The sequence below is a fragment of the Lathyrus oleraceus genome, chromosome 6 (assembly GCF_024323335.1).
Source record: "Lathyrus oleraceus cultivar Zhongwan6 chromosome 6, CAAS_Psat_ZW6_1.0, whole genome shotgun sequence".
In the NCBI taxonomy this organism is placed as follows: domain Eukaryota; kingdom Viridiplantae; phylum Streptophyta; class Magnoliopsida; order Fabales; family Fabaceae; genus Lathyrus; species Lathyrus oleraceus.
The window spans coordinates 35,082,630-35,103,806 of NC_066584.1; the positions used below are offsets into that span (position 1 = coordinate 35,082,630).

Here is a 21,177-nt window from a genome sequence, read left to right on the forward strand (position 1 = left end):
CACCAAGCTCATTTGTTGCTAAAGATTTAGCTTCATTTTGTATTTTAGGATCAAGATCATTTTCTGTCACTTCAAGTAAAGCTTCTGTAAAATCTAAAATTTGAGTTCTTATAGCTTTGACACTTTCTACACGACTCTCTCAACGAGTGAATGACAATGATTTTGGAGTCAACCATTTTACATTATCTTTCAAAATTTTCCGTCTCTTAGTAGAATTAGAAAATTTTGTATAAATGCGTTGAACAACACCAAAAAAATTCTCAGCTTTATTACAAGAGTTAGCCATATCACACAATGTCAAATTAAGACTATGAAAATCACAAGGAGTATAAAAGGCTCTCAGATTTATGTTTAAAAATCTCTTTTGTACACCTTTATGTTTTCCTTTCATATTTGACTCATTATCATAACCTTGTCGTCTCACATCAAATAGGCTGAGACCAAGTTCTTTCGATTCATTTTGTAAAACATCAAAAGCCATTGACCAGTTGTATCATTCATATTCAAAAATCCTAAAAATGATTCTTCAATACTAACAGAAGCTGAAGAAATATCCACATATGTTATTATCAAAGACATCTGCTCTTGGTGACTAACATCAGGAGTAAAATCAAGTATCACTGAGAAATACTTTACTTGTTTGATTTTTCTAATGATTTCAATTTTAATCGCAGAACCAAGTAATGAAATCAACTCATTTTGTATTTTATGCCCAAGATAATGAATGTGAACTTTTTGAGTTGTAACACGTCTAAGATGTTCTTGGATGATTGGGTCATATTCAGCTAACATTTCAATCAAACCCAAAAAGTTGTCATTGTTATCTTCGTACAATTTCTCCTTAGAAGCACGAAAGGGCAAGTTATGTTTAGCAAGAAACTTTACTATTGAAATAACTCTTTTTAAAATATTTTTCAGTGATCATTTTCTTTCTCAATTAATCTTTGAGTCATTTTATCAATAGTTTGAAATTTGTGCAGTCTTTGACGATACTCATACCAAATAGTCATATTTTTAACATGTTCCATGTCTAACTCGTACTCTTTAACTCTTGCACTAACATGTACCTAATCACTATAACCCTAATTTGATATTGTCCCCTACAAATCCCATTTTTAAAAACTTTACAGCAAAAACAAAATAATTTATCAAGCGCTTTCAAATAAATAAGCCAATCTCTATCACACATCTCTCCATTTGCTAAAGCTCTGGTATACAAATTAGCCGTAAAGTGTTTATTCAAACTATCTCTAGGACCTTTCACAATATAGGGTCTCTTTTAGGTTGAAGATGATCCCAAATTCTTGGATCAAATATATCATAATCAACATTATCATCATCATTATTAATTTCTTCAAGATTATCATCATCATCATCACTAATTTCATCAACAATGGGCACACTATCAAGATTATCATTTTCAAAAGACACACTATCAAGATTGTCATTTTCAATGGGCATACTATCAATAATTTCAACATCAATATTATCAACATAATGACTTTCATTTGAAATTTGTGGTTCTTTGATTAAAAATTTATCAAGAGCTCCTACTTGAGATTGAATTAACTCTTCAATTTTTTTCTTTTTCTTATGCTTATCATTTCCAGATCCATACTTCCTATTCTTATGAGGCATCTTAGGAGACCTAGTAAAAAAATCTGGAATATCTCACTATTTCTTTTGTATCCGCTAATGATCTACTAATATTCATGTTGTGAAATTGTGTCCCTACATTAAATTAATAGAAAATCAATTACATTTAAATAAAGGAAATTATACATTAATCAGAAAAAAAAAACATTGAAAATTAGTCATTAAAAATTAGTTTAAAAAAGTAAACTAATATAATAATATTTAATATAATATGAGTTCATTCATAAAATAAAATATCGATACTGTATCACTTTCTTTTTCTTTTTGTAAAAAATAACTATCCAAATATACTCATTCAAAATATAAAATGGTAGTACTACACTAATTATTTTTAATGTGAGATCTTCAAAATACTACCGTGTCAAATCAAATCCAATTAATACTACGGTGCAGACCATTCATTTTTGTTTTTTTAACAAGCTCCACCAATTTATTAATATAATAATATCCAAATCCAATTAGTATTATTGTACTACAGTGTTAGACCAAAAAAAATATGCAGATCATCATAGTTTATATGCAGATTTCCACATATGTATATAAAAAAAATCTTAGCAATTTTTTTTCATATGCAGATCTTTACAATTACAATTACTCTCTTTTTCTACCTTCAAAATCAATTTAAATATTCAACTTATTCCAATTAAAATTACTCTCTTTTTCTACCTTCAAAACAAAATCAAAACAAAAAGTAAACAATTTTTCAAATAAATGGAAAGAAAGTGATTCAAGAAAACAAACCCGATAGAGTCTAGAGAAGAGGATTGAAAAGAAAAAAGAAGTATGGCGTCGTTTTTCGTTTTTCCGTATCTCCGTCGACGTCGTCGTAAATTGGTGGAGCGGTTGTGCACCGTTTTGTTACAGTGGTGCGACGAAGGTTTTGTTATAGTGGTGGAGAGAAGGTTTTTTCCAATATTTAATTTATATTCAATAATAAAAAAAATGTGGGCTCCTATAATTGCGAGGCCCAATGCTAAAGCATTGCCTGCACATAAAGAGGGTCGAGTCTGCACCCATCCTTTTTGCCATAACAAATCTTAATTATCAAACAAATAATAATTTGACACACACATAAAATTATAATTAATTAATATAAATAATTTATAGAAAAACGGGATTTTATAATTGTTTAAAACTACAAATGTTATAAAAGAGCATCTCCATTGGAGGTTTGTCTCTCAAATAAATCACTTTTCCTTTGCAGCGACGAAGACAAACTATGTTTGCAATATAATGAGAAGAGATGTGGAAAAAATGAATCATAATACACCTCTATTTATTCTAAAAAATATCACAACACACAAATGTAACTATTGTTGAATTATATTTCTTTTCTTTTTTCAAATTGAAGTAATTTTATTTGATTAGTAGTTTATTTTAATTATTATGGGCCCGTTTGTTTTGGCTTTTTTTAAAAATGATTTTTATAGTGTTATATATTTTAGTGTAAAAAAAATTTACAAAGAAACTTTTGATAAAAGCTTCAAATGAAAATTTTGTTTGAATAGTTATTTTTAAAATGTTATTTTAGGTATTTTATCATTTTATCGAAACTTTTTTTGATATCAAAATTTCAAAAAATCACTTAATTTTGAAGCTATTTCAAATAGCTTTTTCTAAAAATCATTTTTGAGATACAATTTTTTTTTAAAATTGTAATTTTGACTATGTTTTGATCTTCAATAATGTATATTTATGTTATACAATGAACAATTCAATCTTTTAATTTATAAAAAATAAATTTAGAAAAACTTGTAATATTTTGAAAAACATTTTTGTAAAATCCATTTTCAGAAATACAAAGAAAAAATCTATTTTTTTAAAGCTAAAACAAACTGGCCCTATATTTAGTAAACTCACTTTAAAAAAATAAAACACTTTTTCAGTCTTCTCTGTTAATTGTAAGTTGAACTTAAACTCAACTGTGATGGCAATGACAATTATAGTTTCATACATAGCGAGAAAGAGTTACAGAAGAACACCACACATCTTCTCCCCAAATCCCCACAATTTCTTCTTCCGTCAACACTCCAATTCCTCTTCAACTTCGAATTTGAATCCCTTTCTCCTCAAATTGCTTCACCTCCCAGATTCTAACATGAAAACGATGTTGGATCATGAATTTCCCTCTCTTCCCACCTCATTACTCTCATTGAACTTTCTTATCACCTTTATATCCTCTTCTTTTTCTCAAAAACAAAACTTGGTAATCACTAATCATCTTTTCCTCATTCATTTATTAGTTTTGAATTTGTGATTATATCAATTTCTCAAATTCTTATGGAATTTTTCAGGTTTTGGAATGGATTCTGGAGAAATCGCTACAAGGAAATTTAAAAGATCATATTTTTTTTCTCTGATCTCATCTTTCTATGTGGAAAGGTGAAAAATGTGAAACTATGGATGCACATTTTTAGTTCCATGGCAGTTGTTGGAGTTAAATCGACGAGTATGGTTTTCAATTCACTTATAAATGTATGCTTGTTTTTCGGTGACATTGTTACAACATATGGTTTATTTGAGATCATGGAGAGTTTTGAAAGGTGTAAACCTGATTTTCGCACTTATGATAACTTTATTTCATCATTTTCTAAGTCAGGGAATGTTGATGCCATGTTAGATTGGTATTTGGCTAAGAAGGCTGTTGGACTTGGTTATGATCTTCGAATATTTGAATTAGTTTTGATGGGTTGTGTTGATGCAAAAAAGTTTGAGATTGCTGATAGAGTTTTTGAAGAAATGATGGTTTCTGAAATTATACCTAATGGAACCATACTCGAAAGTATGCTTAAAGGGTGTTGTGAGCAAAAGAGTTTGTGTCGAGGTAAGGAGTTTGTTAGGTTCATGCTAGATAACATGTGGGAAATCAGTGAAACCATGGTTGAGATGTTGATAGTATTGTGTCATGAACAAAAGCGAGTGGAAAAGATGGAGGAGTTACTTGAAACAATGATAAAGTTACTGGTTGATTCTAGTGTCCTCTTGCAAATTCATTGTGGGATTTTAAGGATGCATGTCTTGTTAGATAGATTGGACGATGTAGAGTTATTTGTTGGTAGAATGTTGAAACAAGTGATGTCGTTCGCAAGTTCAGATGATGTTGAAAAGGTTATCTGCTCATACTTTAGGAAGGAGGCTTATGATATGTTAGACATATTCTTGGAATGTATAAAGAATTCTCATGTTCTTACGAGATCAACTTTCGATTTATTGATATTTGGTTATAGAAGAGCAAACTTGCATGAAAAGGTTGATTTAGTGTTATTGGACCTGAAATCAATGGGATTAGCATAAAAACGTTTGTGATGACACATGTGAAGGAGAATAGCGATCCAAAACGCAACGGAATTTAAACAAATTTCTCATTTAGTGATCCTTACAAATGGGCATGATCAGTGAACATTGAATGGTGACAACGCCTCTACTCAGTCCACACGAACAAATTCCTTCAATCTCAGTGCTAGCTGCTACGAATGAAGGCTTTGAGTGAGTGAGAGAGAGAGAGAGAGAGAGAGAGAGAGAGAGAGAGAGAGAAACGAAATTTCAAATGAACAAATGCTTCTGCATAAGGGTTCTATTTATAGAACCACTTGTGTGGGTTGCAAACTAAAAATCCCACTTAAGTGTATGTGGCCCATATCTTATGATATGCCAAAATCACTTAAGCGCGTGGTACCTTACCATATTTCGTATTCTACTTAAGTACACCGTACCTTACGATGTTCTACAATTCACTTCAGTGCACCGTACCTTACAGTGTTCTTATTTATTCTATCTCTCATCATTCCGTCCTTTTGTGTGTGACTTTGTAGGTTTTTGCGACATTAGAAATTATATTAAATCACGTATTTAATATAATAAACAGTGAGCGATATCTAGCAACACAACACTGCTACCCAAGACACGAAAATGTCATGTGATCTGACAAATCCTTTTGTGATAATACTTATGTGTACAACTACCCTTTTTCCCTTATGTCTATATTGAACACAAGGCGTAGACCGTGTCATCCTTGTCCAGTTCAATATTGGGCCCGTAGACATTTATCTTGTTACGCAGGACGGGCAAATTCCATTTAGGTCACTCATGTTTCTCAGCATGTTTCGTGGAGTACCCATCAACTGTCTTTATGGTCATCCAGTTACGGACAATGTTTGATCAACAATAAGGCACTCGACTCTACATCTAGGGTCCATAGTGGTTTCAGGTCGAAGGGTGATATACACCATTATCACCATGAGAATAACTTATGACACTTTGCATAACATTCTATATAGTATTCTCATAGCGGGTCAATCCAGTGTAAATATTATTCTTAATATTCATACCTATGTTTAAGACTTGATAACTCCTTATCCATGAGATGTGATCATCAGTCTACATACATAATAGTTTTATGCTTTAATGTTATCCCACTTCACAATAAAGCTCGACTACAGATACTTTAAGAATATTGTCCTTATGTTTAATGGGTTCTCATGATTAAGTCACACTTGATACATTAAACGGACTAGCTATTCTAGGGACTTTATTAAACAAACATAATAAAGAAAAATCCTTTTATTACTAATAAATAATTCAATACAAGTACCAAAAGTATTGGCCTCTAGGGCTTACACCAACAACATGAACTCTATTCATTTCCTCAACTTCTATACCAGGTCGCAATCAAAGTGACAATGGGATTAAGGATAGGTTATTTTGTCAAAGTAAGGTTCCTTTATGCTATAGAACCACTTAGATCGACGTGGCACATTGTGTGAAGGAATCAAGGTTGATGAAGTTGATGTTAAATTGTGATTGTAATTGTTTTTTGAGTTTAAATTGTGTGAAGGAATCAAGGTTGATGGGGTTGACGTTAAAAATTCTGGATATGCATCTCTATTTATTTTTCAGAGATGTATCTCTGTAATCTATCAGAACATAATAATGAATATTGTACTGTATTTTTGAGTATTCAGATGAAGATTTAAATCATATAATCCATATGCAAAAAATGAATGTCATATATAAATAAAGTCGAATACAATGATAAAGTAGTCAGAGGTGAAGATATAATACAATCCGTAGTACAATTACTATATATTATTGCATTACTGTGTATGTCAGACTACATCTCAACTTCCTTCTCAGGTTCCTCAGCCATCAATCACCCCCACCATTCGATGTTGTCTCTGGTACATCAATGCCCCTCATGCCTCTGTCATGATGGCATCTAGGACCTTCCTCATATCAGACCCATCAAGGAAGATAACTATGTCAATTTATGCATGCACAATCTCCACAATGCAACAACATTTATGCCAGATATCATCAAAATGATCTAACTGTCTATGGTCATCCTCTACCATCTCCTGATGAGCTGACCTCAATGGGTCTCCTGGAGCAGCTTGCACCATATACAAATGTGACACCCTGAAGAACCACATGATGTACCTTTCCACGTAGCTCTAGTCGCTCGAGGCTATGGTACTTTGTGCTTCCTACGTTACTAGATGACTCTCATAATCATCAAACATGTCATCCATTTGTCTATGTGTCAAAGCAGCAGGAGCATATACAATAGGGTGTCTTGGAATGGTCTGAGTATAGCTGAACTTCCACGGGACACGCTTGAGCATATGAGGAATAGTGAGACGTGATCTGTAGGCCAACCATCATGAGTATAAGATTATATCATCAAATGCGTCTCGCAGTGATCGACATAATTGTTGAAGTGCATCTCCTTGGCAACCAAGCAGTCAAGATACATTATAAATGTATATTCGCTAAATTCCCTCTAAGCAAGGAAAATGAAATACCACGCGACATATCCTTGTGGTAAGTTAGTACACTCGCCCAACCAGAGATGCGCTGGAGGATTCAAGCTTGAAAAGTTTGGAACTCACGAATCATAAGTAATAGCGTTGTAAAAATGAAATAAAAATGACACAACAGATTAAAATACCAATAAATATTACCGTCAGTAATGTGATGATGTATGTGACCTGCTTCGTCTTCCATTTACATTCATCTTATAACTTTGAGTACAAGTGGACCATACAAGCGGTCCCCAATTGTACTCATGGATCAACTCGAAATCCTGGAAGTACCGTAGGTAGATGACATATGTATAAGTGGCACTCTTGTCCATAAAAATCATAGTGCCAACCAAATATAACAGGTATGCTCTCATAACATACGCTATTTAGAGCCTCACCTGCCTGTCATCATAGGTATCCCGATGTGCTCTTTGGAGCTCCTATGTATATACCTTTTTTGAGGTATTCAAACATAGCATGAGCCCCCTGGTCCTATCCAACTCCTTATTCGCCTCCATTGGGTCAGCTCTTAGATAGTCTACCATCATCTTGAGTTCCTCGTCTTTGGTAATCCTTCCATGATCTAGGAGTCTCCCCATAATCGAAAGATGTAGCAAACACAAGACATTGTCGAGTGTGATAGACATCTCACCAAGCGAGAGGTGAAATGATGAGGTCTATGAGTGACATCTCTCCACAAATGCATTAAGCATTTTGTGGTTGACTGAAGTATAACTGGTCATACACAAGTAATTCATCCCAAAGAGAGACAAAGCTTCCTGAAACCAATCCTCATTCGGCTAAGGCAAGCCAATAATCTTTCGCCAATGGTTAATAAACTTCAGCGGATCACGATCCTGCATAGAATAAAAATAAATGTCAGAAATTGTCAATTAAAATAAACATAAATTAAAAATGATGAATCCAACTAATACTACTTCTTTGTCCCAAAAATGTCTGGCAGTATGGTCTAGGTACAAAGGCAATAATGGAAACTTTACAGGGCCTCCTTCAAATGCCTTTAGCTCAACATCCTGAGCAACCTCACTATCCGGAGGTGGTACTGGCTCAACAGTAGGAGGTGGCACTAGCACAGAAGCATTAACAATATCACCAATAGGAGGTGCCTCCGGTACCACCGGTGAATCAGGTATCTCTAGCACTTGAATAGGTGAAACATGGCGTCTAGATGAGGATGGAGGGAGAGATGCGTCCGCAGGTGAAATCCTTCTCCTACGGGAAGAATAAGATGAAGAATCATGAGGAGAAACACAAACCCTAAAAGCATATGCCTCTCCCTGGCCAGAGGGAACATGAGCCTCTGAAGCTTGACTTTTCTCCCTTCACACTGATGCATGTTATACAACTCTCTCGTGCCTCACTCTATCGTGTCATTTAGCCATAATGTCAGAAAGATAAAGTAAACCAAACAATTAGTGCAAACAAGCAACACTACAACAAGAAAATCAAAACAAAAAACACAAAAAAAATCATGGAGATGCATCTTCGGTTATTGGGAAAGTTAAACATTGAAAATTTTCGAAGATACATCTCCGAAACTTTTGCAACACAGACTGCGTCAATGGCACCAATGTGCACATGAAATCACAAAAAAAGTTTTTATCATCCTTTTCAGCCAAGAAACGTGTTACACTATGTCTAAACTATCACAAATGCAACTTTTACTCATTTCTAACCTTAATAATCAATTTATACTAATTTACACAAATACTCAAAAAAAATCCAAAACATAAAAAATATACAAATTTAAACTTTGCTTTAGTGTTAAATGATGTTTCTGATGTTGGTTGAAGTTCTTTTGAGATTTGTTGTTTGGTTTTGAACTTGTTGATGAGAATAAATTTGAGAGAGTTTGAAGTGTTTTTGAGAAAAATGAGAAATGAGGAAGAGGAAGAGTTCTGACGCGATTTAAGCTCCATAGCATTTTGGAGATGTATCTCCGACATTATTTCGAAGATGCACCTCCGAAATATTTTAACTTTAATTGAGACATGGATATGTTAGGAGATCCATCTTCGAAATCTGGGGGCATTTAATTATTTTCACGTGGTGGCTAAGAAACATATAGAGTGCATTAAGAAATTTCCAAAATATAAGCTTCGTAGCTTCTTTATATCTCAATAGCTAAATTATGAAAGCTAATATGTGATGTTTGTGAACATTCTAAAAATGCTTAACGAAATAATGTTGATCCTTTTGCTATGGATGATGCTCAAAAGAAAATTTGTAAATTGTATCATAAAGCCAAAAACATTCTTATAACTTCCATTTCTTTCAAGGAGTATGATAAGATTGGTGAATTGAATCAACAAAAACTATCTTTGGCTTACTCTATTTGAACTATAAGGAAACAAACGAGTGAAAAAATCCAAAGTGAATGCATTAATAAAGAAGTATGAGATGTTCAAAATGAAAGAATATGAAAACATGTAGACCATGTTTTGTAGATTTCAAACTTTAATCTTTAGCCTCACAATGTTGAATAAAAGTTATACTATTGATGACCATGTCAAGAAAATCGTTAAGTAACTGCCAATGAAATTGAACAAAAAATGTAACAACTATTGAAGAAGTAAGGAATCTAAACAACTTAGATAATGAATACCTTATTAACTCTCATAGAAGTTATGAGATAAATATGTACAAAGATGAACCCCAAAGAAATCCAAACTTTATTGCTTTAAAATCTAAAAGAAAAAATCAAGGCTATGCAAGCTAAAGAGCCAGAAGATGAAGATCATGCAAAAATATCAGGAGACAACGAGCTTTTAACGTCAACGCATAAATGTCGTCTAGGGGCCAGAAGGAAGAAACAGTTTCCCAACAAGAATTTCATATATTCTGAGGATCCAAGAGACAACAAGGAAATCAACAAGAATGTATTTTTTTTTATGAATGAAAAGAACATGGTCATTTTAGATATGAATGTCCCAAGCGTGAGAATGAGAGATACATGAAGAATGTATTTGAAGGAAATAAGAAAGGTCTTCTTTGCACATGACATCAATATTATGAATCATCTGACAAAGAAGGCGAACATGCTAATGTTGCACTAATGGCCTCAACATCTCTTAGCGTGGAACTCACACTAATGGCCTCAACATCCCTTAGCATGGAACTCAATGACACAAAATATGATAATAATGATGAAGATGGGATCTATATAGCAACCAAGTTAAAATATCATTCTTGATACATAAACAATGGATGCTTAAAACACATGGAGGAATTCAAAAGGGCAAGATAATAAAATTTAACACAAACACAAAACATAATTGCTTCCTTCTTTCTATCAATAACAGTTGAAGGACCAATGCATAATATATTAAACATGAGTCAATTAAGCAATATTGATTTTGATGTTTTCTTTAATTAAATGTCTTATAAGGTCATCGGTCAAAAAGATGACTTTGTCCTAATTAGTGGAACAAGTGGAAAAAATATTTTTAAAATCAAGTTATCTAACCTTAAAAAATAATAAGTGGAAGCATTATGTTAGTGAAAAAAGAGTAATGATTCTGGTGCAAAGGATTAGAACACACTAGTTTGAGATTGATCTCTAAGATTAACAAGCTTTAATTTATGTCTCTAATCTAAAATATCAATCAAACGCTCTTTGTGAGAAATATCAAAAAGAACAATTTATAGAAACTTCTTTTTGATCTAAACATATTGTTTTCTCTTCCAGACCATTAGAGATCTTACCTATTAATCTATTTGGACCAGTGAGAATTGCATCGGCCAATACTAATTATAATGGATAAGTCGAAGTTGGTAACTATAATTTATCGATGGGTAAAATTCCTAAGAAACACTTATTAATCTCATTATGTGTTCTCAATGATATGCAAACAAGTACAAATTAAAAAAGCCCTGAAAATTACAACTATTAAAAATAAGGGTAATGCTATCTTGTGCCTTAGGGGCACATGTTAAGAACTAATTGTAAAAATATTTTCTTGAAACTTGTGCATGGTCATTATCAAAATTTTATAATTAGTATTTTTATTATTTTTTTCAATATAAATTTTCTATTTATGAATAGCTTAACATGTGTCATTGGGGCACAAGTTAACATTATCCTAAAAATAATTATGGCGTAAAACAACAAATATCTTGAATTTTCCAATTTGTTGAGATAGATATCCTCGTTAATGTAAACATAATAATTTATCATAAGTCTCGTAATCTTTATTTATTTACCTTTTTTTAAAGCCAAATCTCTCATGAATCAATCAAAATTAAAAGTGTGAGATCAATCATATTTATCCAATCTAACTATTATACAAAGCATCTTCTAAATATTATTAAAATGAGTATGATTCGATTGAATTTAAATCTCCTCAAAAATATATTTTTGATGTTTTACCTTTTACTCTACTTGTTTTATTGTTTTTGTTTAAATTGAAGTAATTTTATTTGATTTAGTAATTTATTTAATTTTTATATTTAGTAAAATCACTTTTAAAAAAAATCACTTTTAAAAAAAATAACTTTTTCAGTCTTCTCTGTTAATTATGAACTGAACTTAAACTCAACTCTGATTGAACTGAAATGAAGAAATGGCATTCAGAATTAGGGTTTCGTGCATAGCGAGAAAGAGTTACAGAAGAACACCACACAATTTCTTCTTCCGTCAACACTCCAATTCATCTTCAACTTCGAATTCGAATCCTCTTCTCCTCAAATTGCTTCACCTCCCAGATTCACGCATCAAAACGACGCTGGATCATGAATTTCCCTCCCTTCCCACCTCACTACTTTCATTGGACTTTCTTATCACCTCTCTATCCCCTTCTTCTTCTCAAAAACAAAACTTGGTAATCACTAATCATCTTTTCCTCATTCAATTTTTAGTTCTGAGTTTGTGATTATATCAAATTCTCAATTTCTTATTGAATTTTCAGGTTTTGGAATGGATTCTGGAGAAATCGCTAAAACAAAATGTAAAAGATCATAGTTTTTTCTCTGATCTCATCTTTCTATGTGGAAAGGCGAAGAATGTGAAACTAGGGATGCATGTTTTTAGTTCTATGGAAGCTGTTGGAGTTAAACCGACGAGTATGGTTTTCAATTCACTTATAAATGTATGCTTGTTTTCCGGTGACATTGTTACAGCATATAGTTTATTTGAGATCATGGAGAGTTCTGAGAGGTGTAAACCTGATTTTCGCACTTATGATAACTTCATTTCAGCATTTTCTAAGTCAGGGAATGTTGATGCCATATTAGCTTGGTACTCGGCTAAGAAGGCTGCTGGACTTGGTTCTGATCTTCGAATGTTTGAATTGGTTTTGACGGGTTGTGTTTATTCAAAAAAGTTTGAGATTGCTGATACAGTTTTTGAAGAAATGATGGTTTCTGAAATTATACCCAATGGAACCATACTCGAAAGTATGCTTAAAGGGCGTTGTGAGCAAAAGAGTTTATGTCGGGTGGAGGAGTTTGTTAAGCTTGTGCTAGATAACGGATGGGAAATCAGTGAAACCATGGTTGAGATGTTAATAGCATTGTATCATGAACAAGAGCGAGTGGAGAAGATGGAGGAGTTACTTGAAACGATGACAAAGTATCTGGTTGATTCTGGTGTCCTCTTGCAAATTCATTGTGGGATTTTAAGGATGTATGCCGTGTTAGATAGATTGGACGATGTAGAGTTATCTGTTGGTAGAATGTTGAAACAAGGGATGTCGTTCCCAAGTTCAGATGATGTTGAAAAGGTTATCTGCTCATACTTTAGGAAGGAAGCTTATGATAGGTTAGACATATTCTTGGAATGTATAAAGAATTCTTATGTGCTTACGAGATCAACTTTCGATTTGTTGATATCTGGTTATAGAAGAGCAAACTTGCATGAAAAGGTTGATTTAGTGTTGTTGGACATGAAATCTGTGGGATTAGCGTAACAGCTTTTGTGATGACAGATGAACTCCATTCATCTCCTCAACTTCTATACCAGGCTGCAATCAAAGTAACAACGGGATTGAGGAAAGGTTATTTTGTCAAAATAAGGTTTCTTTATGCTACAGAACCACTTAGATTGGCGTGGCGCATTATGTGTAGGAATCAAGGTTGATGTTAATTGTGATTGCAATTGTTTTATGAGTTTAGATTCATGTTTGACAAATATGATTTTGAAAGAACACGATTTTGCAAATTGAATAGATTACAATTGTCTTTGAAATCAAATGGTTAATGTTTGAATATTTTATTTCAAAGCAAGTTGGATCCAAAGTACATTGTAGTTTTTTCTTCCTAAATCAATTATTTTTAATCACTTTAATCAAATAGAGATTATAAACCAAATCAATTTTGATACAAACGATTCTTATAAGAAAAGAGAAAGAAAGTTTTAAAATTTCAATATTACGGGATTCATTCCCCATCAATCTTCTTTTTATTCTTATCATAAAGGAATGATAAGCATAAATCCAAACCTATCCCAAAAGATTCAGAGTTAAGACCAAAAAGAGACAAAATCAACTGAATTTTTATATAGCAAAAAGTTATTTGAGAAGAAATGAATCACTATTTTCACCAAACCAAACATTTTTGTTGAAGTCGAATATCAACATAACTTGTAATAGATACAAATCCTGCAAAATAGATTAGTAAAACTAGGATGCACAAGAGTAATGAGCAAATGTGACTGGTTTATTCAATGGAAATGGTGTCAACTCGTATTTAAGATGAAATCATAAATCATATCATGTGAAAAAGCAATTCCATCACTTCCAGAATTGAAATTCTAATCTAGTCACTTGTTTTCAGAAATGAAAACCACAGGAAAGGCTCGATTAAGAGAGATTTGAAAGCGACTCGATTACTTCAGAGGTAGCAGCGACTTTATCCAATCTTTCCATGGGGCGTCCTGTTGTTGCTCAACCCAAGACAAGAAACAGCTATCCAACAAGCAGAAGAAGTTGACGTAAAGGAGCTGATACCTTACAGGTACATAACGAAAATTCGCAACCTGAACAATTGGCCATATGCCTCCTTCCAAAACCAAGGCTGGGAGAAAGTCTCTCTTCACGTCTTCTTTTATTTGAGGAACACTCTTTCCAGTAGAAAAACCCATGTAAGTAAAAAACACAAGTAAATCCAGCGGTCCAAAGAGAAATCCATCTGCGGCAACTTTGGCAGCAACGAAGCGGAAGGAATTGGGCTTAAGCAGGAGTCTTAATCTTATAAACCGATCCAAACCTTCATACCTGTAATGGTTAATATAATTAGAACAAGGAGATTTGATAAGTTTGGTTTGTTTGATTACAGAATAAATAGAACTTGCTTGCTATCACCTCTCTCCTCCAAACGGAGAGAATTAAACCATACAGTATATAAGGAAACATGCATATAAAAAGTCTTTCATTTTCTTATCCACCACGCTAAGACTGCAACTATAAATATTTGAACGAGTAGAAGAACAACTGCTAGAAGCAGTGTTGTTAATCGCGGAAAATGTCGGTTAATTGTTTAGAAAGCTATACCGCTAGAATGCATCTTTGAACATCATTTTATATGGACAATAACTTCTACTAATGAGATTAAGAAAATATATAATAAGAATAAAAATTACTGCTTCAGAAAAGCAACTTAAAAAACTTTTCAAAGCCATCCAGGAAACTAATCCTCATTCAGGATCTGAAAATAAGCCAAGAAAGAAAGCTTCCACAGTAACATCACCAATGAATAATCATCCAAAATAATTTTAAAAAGATGATGCTTTTTACCAGAAGTGGCCAACAGGGCCAACAAATGCTAATCCAAACAAGCTGGTAGTAGACACCCGTTTCCAGTTGATCTTGAATTCTCTATTGTCATCCTCTGAGTGAGACTGTTAATAAACAAAAGGGAAATAAGATTATTAGATGGGTCACATAATCATATACTAAACGCCATCAAAAAAAGTGTCACATAATCATATACTAAACGCCATCGAAAAAAGTGCCAAAATTATGTGAAGAACAAAGATATACAACATGTTAATCCACAATTGAGGATTTTAAATAAATACTAATCAGTTGAATTTCTAAAATGTTTCCAGCATATCATCTTTTAAAAACATGTCTTTTGCAGCTTCACCAAAGCCAGAAAAAACAGTGAATACCATTTGTCTTACTATATTTGGAGGAATGAAAAAGTGAAATTTCTCTAGAGTATAGTCACAAATAAATCAAATGCTTCTATACAATTTTACAACACCAAAATTTTCAAAGAGCATCGAGTATTTAAAGACCAATTGTGGCCATATAGGCTGCATTATCCTGCAATCTTCTCCAAATTCGGTATAATAATTTAAATCCATAGCATCAAGGTTACCAAATATTGATTCTGACTGTGAATTGGATATCCTTAGTTCCGAATTATGAATTGAATCTTATTATGAACCATTAGATAGATGATCAATAAAAAAACAACATTTTAAAGACACATAAGACAAAGAAGAAGAAAAAGCTAACATAGTCAAAGAGAGCAACAATAACACAACAGAGCAGCAAGTAGAGAGAGAGAGAGTATGAGGTATGGAGACCAAAAAGAAAGCATTGTCTTCAAACAAGATAAAGAGTGCCGAAAATCAGAGAAAAAGAAGTTAAGATAGGGGCAGTAAGAATTATATAGGAGTAAAGAATTGAAAAATCGTATTTGGGAGGGAATGCAAACCAAAAAACACATTGCGCTAGGGTTGTTTGTTTGTTTGTCCGTGACCACTTATTCTCTTCCTTTTTCTATATTCTATGAACCATACCCTAAAGGAATACTAAAATAACAATTCATTGACTATAATAACCTTCCACTAAAAACACATGAGTGTTATAGAGTTTCAAATGTAAATTATCAACTCTACTCCATTGAAAACCATTCCCTCTTCTCAAGCAAACAAGACATCTCATTATAAATCTCTCCTCCCCATGTTTAAACCAAACAAACCCTAACTTTTAGTTTAGAGACTCTACTATCTATGAAGCACGGAAACCAGAAACACTACACTGACATGTTGACACCAGTAATAATTTGAAAAAACAAATAAATTAAACGTGATCACAAGTGTCGGTGTCGGTACCGACACACCTTTTTCAGAGGTGTTGGTGCTACACAGCTCTCTATGACCTACAAAACCCCATTACCCTGTGAGTGTGACATGAAAACATTGAAAATCCCCACTCATTTTCCTAACTTAAAAACAAAATCAAATTGTAAAGGCAAGAACAAAACACCCACATTTAAGTTATATGATCTCAAACCCTTTCACCAGAGCTTCCAACCCCACCAACTCAACAACAGAAATGCAAGTTACCATTTCAATTCAACAACAAAACTGAAACGAAACCATCACCAATTCAACAATCACATGCAAAATGAAACACACCCATTTTCCAAAAACAAAAATCGTTTTCCAATTTTACAAAACCTACCTCAACTGTAGTACGCTTCTGGGCTGTGTAGTGAGTAACACACTGAGCAGCAACATCGCCAGCACCCCAGATGAATCCAGAGCTAATAACCTGTGTCTTAACAGGATGAACAGCTAAACACTTTTGGTACCATCTCCACAACTTCAACATACTCAAAAAATATTCAAAAAGGCTATTCAAATGAACTAAGAAATTGGGTATTTCTGTTCTTGATCATGGAAAATCACAAAACCCCTATTTCTTGATTCACTCAAACGAGCATAAATTCGCCGCTAAAGGGGGTAAACTGACTTTTTATTTCTGAGGAATGACAATTTGGTTTTTCTCTATTGATTTGAGTTTCTACTTGAACTTGATTTTGAGGAACTCATTTGATTTCGTTCGATCAAAGACATTGAGAAAAGAAGAAAGGAATGAAATTGGGTCAGAGGTGAAGATGAAGAATGAGGAGTTCAGGTTGAAATTCCTTCCATTGTTAGTGGCAATATGGGAAATGTATCTACTTGGTAGGGGTAAAAATGTACTTTTCAGTGTACTCTTTTGGGGCCTAGGGTTATGAAGGCCTTTGTTATCCTCACCCTACGTTTTTAATTTTCACCCCATTTTGTTGTGATTTTATATATAAGTTACCTAGATCCACAATCACACAAACACCACCACCTTTTTTCTACCACACCCATGTAAAAAACCCTAATTGCTTCCACCCCAAAATTTATGTTCTCACATTCCTTTATCATGATTCCTTCCCTAGGGTTCTTCTTTCTTGTGTGAAATCGAAGACTATTTTAAGTACATTCAGCACCGACATCTTCTTTATTGCAATAAGTTAATAACCATTTTTTATGTTTGTTATAATTTATTGTTTGAAAATTATGATACATGTTTTGATTAATTGTTTTTAATATAATAACTAGATTAAGACACCCGTTATAAATTAGTTTTTATTAATTTTTTATTAAAGTTTAATTAAGTTAAAATATTTTGTAAATATGATCGATGAATTTTATTATATAATGATTTATTATGAATTCTATCGTATTTAAGTTTTTACTATGTGATTTTAAAATTAAATGTTAAATCCAACCATTAGTCTTTTATTAGAGTATTATTTGTTATAAATAGTATGATAGAAACATACTTTAACTTTCAATTTTTTTAAAATAGAAGAATCTAAAACTATTTTGGAGAGATAAGTTTATATACAAAGAATCAACACAAATTGAGATAAATTCTTAAGATTATTATAGATAAATAGATATGTATGTATGCTACACACTAAAAAGAGTTCTTTGAATATTATAATACAAAGACAAGAAACATTCGTACGTAGAGATTGTATTGTATTGTTGCTCAAGACTGTGAAATTTTTTTAGGAGACTCGTGTGCAACCCAATATCGATGTTAAGTTACCAAGACTTGGCATTAAATTATATCATAGAGACTATTAAAGCATGTCGATCTTTAGCTAATTTATAAATCGTGTAGTTAGTGTTTATGATTGAATATATCACGAAGTGGCTTTTGTAATTTTTGTCTATTATTGGAATATTAATTACAAAGGTTTTGTAGTTATATTATGGCAATAACTAAAAGATAGTGAATCCTAGAATGATACTTCCTCGTGTTGAGATTTAACACGAACATGATCGTCTTTGAGGGCGTGCAGGGCTGACTACTTAACAAGACCTCAAATTTGTCATGATTAAATTATAGATAAATAAGGCCTCATAAAATATTGACCAGGTTAAGTCGTGATTAAATAGAGTCTCTATTTGTTTTGGCATGGTTAAACTGCAGTTAACCTACAGAGAGCCTCCGAAAATTTGAGACGACTCTGAACACGAATATATACAAATTGTAATGGTGAATACATCCATTGAACATTATAAAACATCATATAATTTTTTTACCATGTCGATTTCTTGTCCTAACCTCCATAATAAAAGTGAATAGGTAACCAAAATTTAATCGATTATTTGAAGATAAAAATAAATTTTAGGTTTAAGTATTTAATTAGAGAATATTTGACAATGTTGAAACACTTTTTGTGATAAGAAAATTACCAACAAAGAAAAACTAACGAATAAAATGAAGGGTGTTAAGACCTCAAAACATCAATATGTAAAAGAAGACGCGAAAAAGGAGAAGGGTAATCTAAAATGGTCCAAGAGAAATCTTCTAAAAGGCATAAGGAAGCAAGAAAATCAACATAAATATTTGTCTCATGATAGATATGACCAATAAAAATGTGCCAAGAAAGATTATTAATAAAGTTAATAATCTCAATTAAAAGCTGGTGGAAATTAGCAACCGACATATGTGTCAGATGAATGTGAAATGTGCATTTCTGAATGGTTCCTTAGATGAATAAGTTTATGTTGCACAATAAGTTGAATTTATGAAACAAGACGAAGAAAGAAAGGTATACAGACTGTATAAAGTCATGTATGGATTTAAACAAGCTCCAAGAACTGGGAATAATAAGATAGGAAGCTTTCTAAGGGAGAGAGACTTTGTAAAGTTCATAAATGATCATGGAGTATGTGTAAGAAGAAACAATAATGAATTATGTATATTATGTCTCTATATCGATGACTTGTTGATAATAGGTACCTGCAAGAAAGAGATCAAAGAATTCAAATGTGATCTTAACAAGGAGTTGAATTCTATAAGAGTAGTAGAGCTTTTATGATGCATAAAAGGAGATAGGCAACTGAGATACTCAAGAGATTTGAGATGGAAGGCTATAATTCGACTTCGACACCTGTTGAACCAAGATTGTAACTATCGAAAGACTCAGAAGAAGATGATATCGACCAAACACAATACATAATACTTATTGTGTCATTAAGATACATTTGTCATACAAGACCTGATCTAGCATACAATGTAGTTATGGTGAGTAGATTCATGAAAAAGTCAAAGGTATCACATCTAGCAGCGACGAAAAGTATTTTAAGATATCTCAAAGGAACTCTCGATCATGGCATTTTGTTTCCTGCATCTGATGAAGGAAAAGAATGCAAGCTAGTAGGCTACAACGACTCAAGTTGGCGTAGTGATGTTGAGGATTGAAAATCCACAAATGATTCTTTGTTTATGCTAGGTGGTGTACCAGTTGCTTGAAACTCAAGAAAAGAACCAATAGTTGCATTGTCATTGTGTGAAGCAAAGTACATAATTATTTCTCTATGTGCATGCCAAACAACGCGGATGGTGAATTTGGTCGAAGAAATTACAGGGAAGGATCATGGAGAAATTACCATGAATATCGACAGCATGCTTGCTATCAATCTGGCGAAGAATCTAACATCTCATGAAAGAAGCAAGCACATCAAAACAAGGTTCCATTATCTTTGAGAGCAAATAACAAATGGGAAGTTATACTTGGAACACTGCAGAACTGAGAATAAGATTATAGATATCATCGCAAAAGGTGTGCAGGTCGAAGTGTTCAAAAGACAAAGATTAATGATGAATTTAGATAACTTAGACTCGATGAATTAAGTGGTTTGTTGGTGTCATACCCCAATTTTGTCCCTACCCCGATACAATTTTCATCTGATCCATGACCCTGCTGCACATGCATACATTCATTATTTCAAAAAAAAAATATGGGTAACCGATTACCCTAATCAGGGTAACCGATTACCCAGACCAAAAACTGATTTTGTGGCCATTTTGGGACTATGTAATCGATTACCCTAATCAGGGTAACCGATTACACATGCGCAGACAACAGAAATAGCTCTGTTTTTTACACATAGGACCCTTTGGTTTACCCACTTTAACCCATTTGCTTCCCCTATAAATAAAGCACTATCCCAACTCATTTTTCAAGCTTGAAGGCCACAAAACCTCTGACCAAATCACCTTCAAGCTCCCTCTTTTCAACCTAAACCATAACTCACTCAAACCCCCTTTCCTTCTTTGAACCACCCAACCACCATGTAAAAATCCAACATTTCCACACAACAACAACAGTAGTAAACTTCTAACCTTCACTTACATAATCATTCACCACCACCACATAAACATACACCTTCCTTCTCTTCCATTTTCCTACCACAACAACCACAACCACTCTCTTCCAAGCTTTTTGCTTCACTCTCAAACCCAAACACAACAACAACCTAGTTTTGACACCACAATCTTGGTAATATTTTGGACTCAAACTCCTTGACATTTTTTGATTTTGCTTTGTGTTTGAAAATGACTTTTTACTCTTGGGTTGTGTTTTGAGAGAGATTTGAGTCAACTTTGAGACAAGTGGTTTTTATTGGGTT

The 21,177-nt window shown here is 33.1% G+C and overlaps 3 protein-coding genes and 1 pseudogene across 5 annotated transcripts; 2 read left to right on the top strand and 2 right to left on the bottom strand.

Moving 5' to 3' along the window:
- Window positions 1-1,260: 1,260 nt before the first annotated feature.
- LOC127093863 (uncharacterized) lies at window positions 1,261-1,638 on the bottom strand. Its single transcript, XM_051032762.1, has one exon. It carries the CDS (start codon window positions 1,636-1,638, stop codon window positions 1,261-1,263), a length of 378 nt encoding a protein of 125 aa, XP_050888719.1.
- Window positions 1,639-3,583: 1,945 nt separating this feature from the next.
- LOC127093864 (uncharacterized) lies at window positions 3,584-4,950 on the top strand (annotated as a pseudogene).
- Window positions 4,951-11,971: 7,021 nt separating this feature from the next.
- Window positions 11,972-13,689, top strand: LOC127091622 (pentatricopeptide repeat-containing protein At2g30780). 3 transcript variants are annotated; one of them, XM_051030307.1, is made up of 3 exons: window positions 11,972-12,298; window positions 12,386-12,539; window positions 12,675-13,689. In XM_051030307.1, exons 1-3 carry the CDS (start codon window positions 12,041-12,043, stop codon window positions 13,382-13,384), a joined length of 1,122 nt encoding a protein of 373 aa, XP_050886264.1. In that variant the 5' UTR covers window positions 11,972-12,040; the 3' UTR covers window positions 13,385-13,689. The 3 variants fall into 3 exon arrangements, with proteins under 3 accessions (XP_050886264.1, XP_050886265.1, XP_050886263.1); XM_051030308.1 differs by having other exon boundaries at window positions 12,690-13,689; XM_051030306.1 differs by having other exon boundaries at window positions 12,386-13,689.
- A 422-nt stretch (window positions 13,690-14,111) lies between these two features.
- On the bottom strand, window positions 14,112-17,372 carry LOC127091623 (uncharacterized). The gene is made up of 3 exons (XM_051030309.1): window positions 16,892-17,372; window positions 15,209-15,312; window positions 14,112-14,689 (listed from the first exon to the last, which is right to left on the bottom strand). The coding sequence occupies exons 1-3, from the start codon at window positions 17,039-17,041 to the stop codon at window positions 14,302-14,304; spliced, it is 642 nt and encodes a 213-aa protein (XP_050886266.1). The 5' UTR covers window positions 17,042-17,372; the 3' UTR covers window positions 14,112-14,301.
- Between the last annotated feature and the right edge of the window lie 3,805 nt (window positions 17,373-21,177).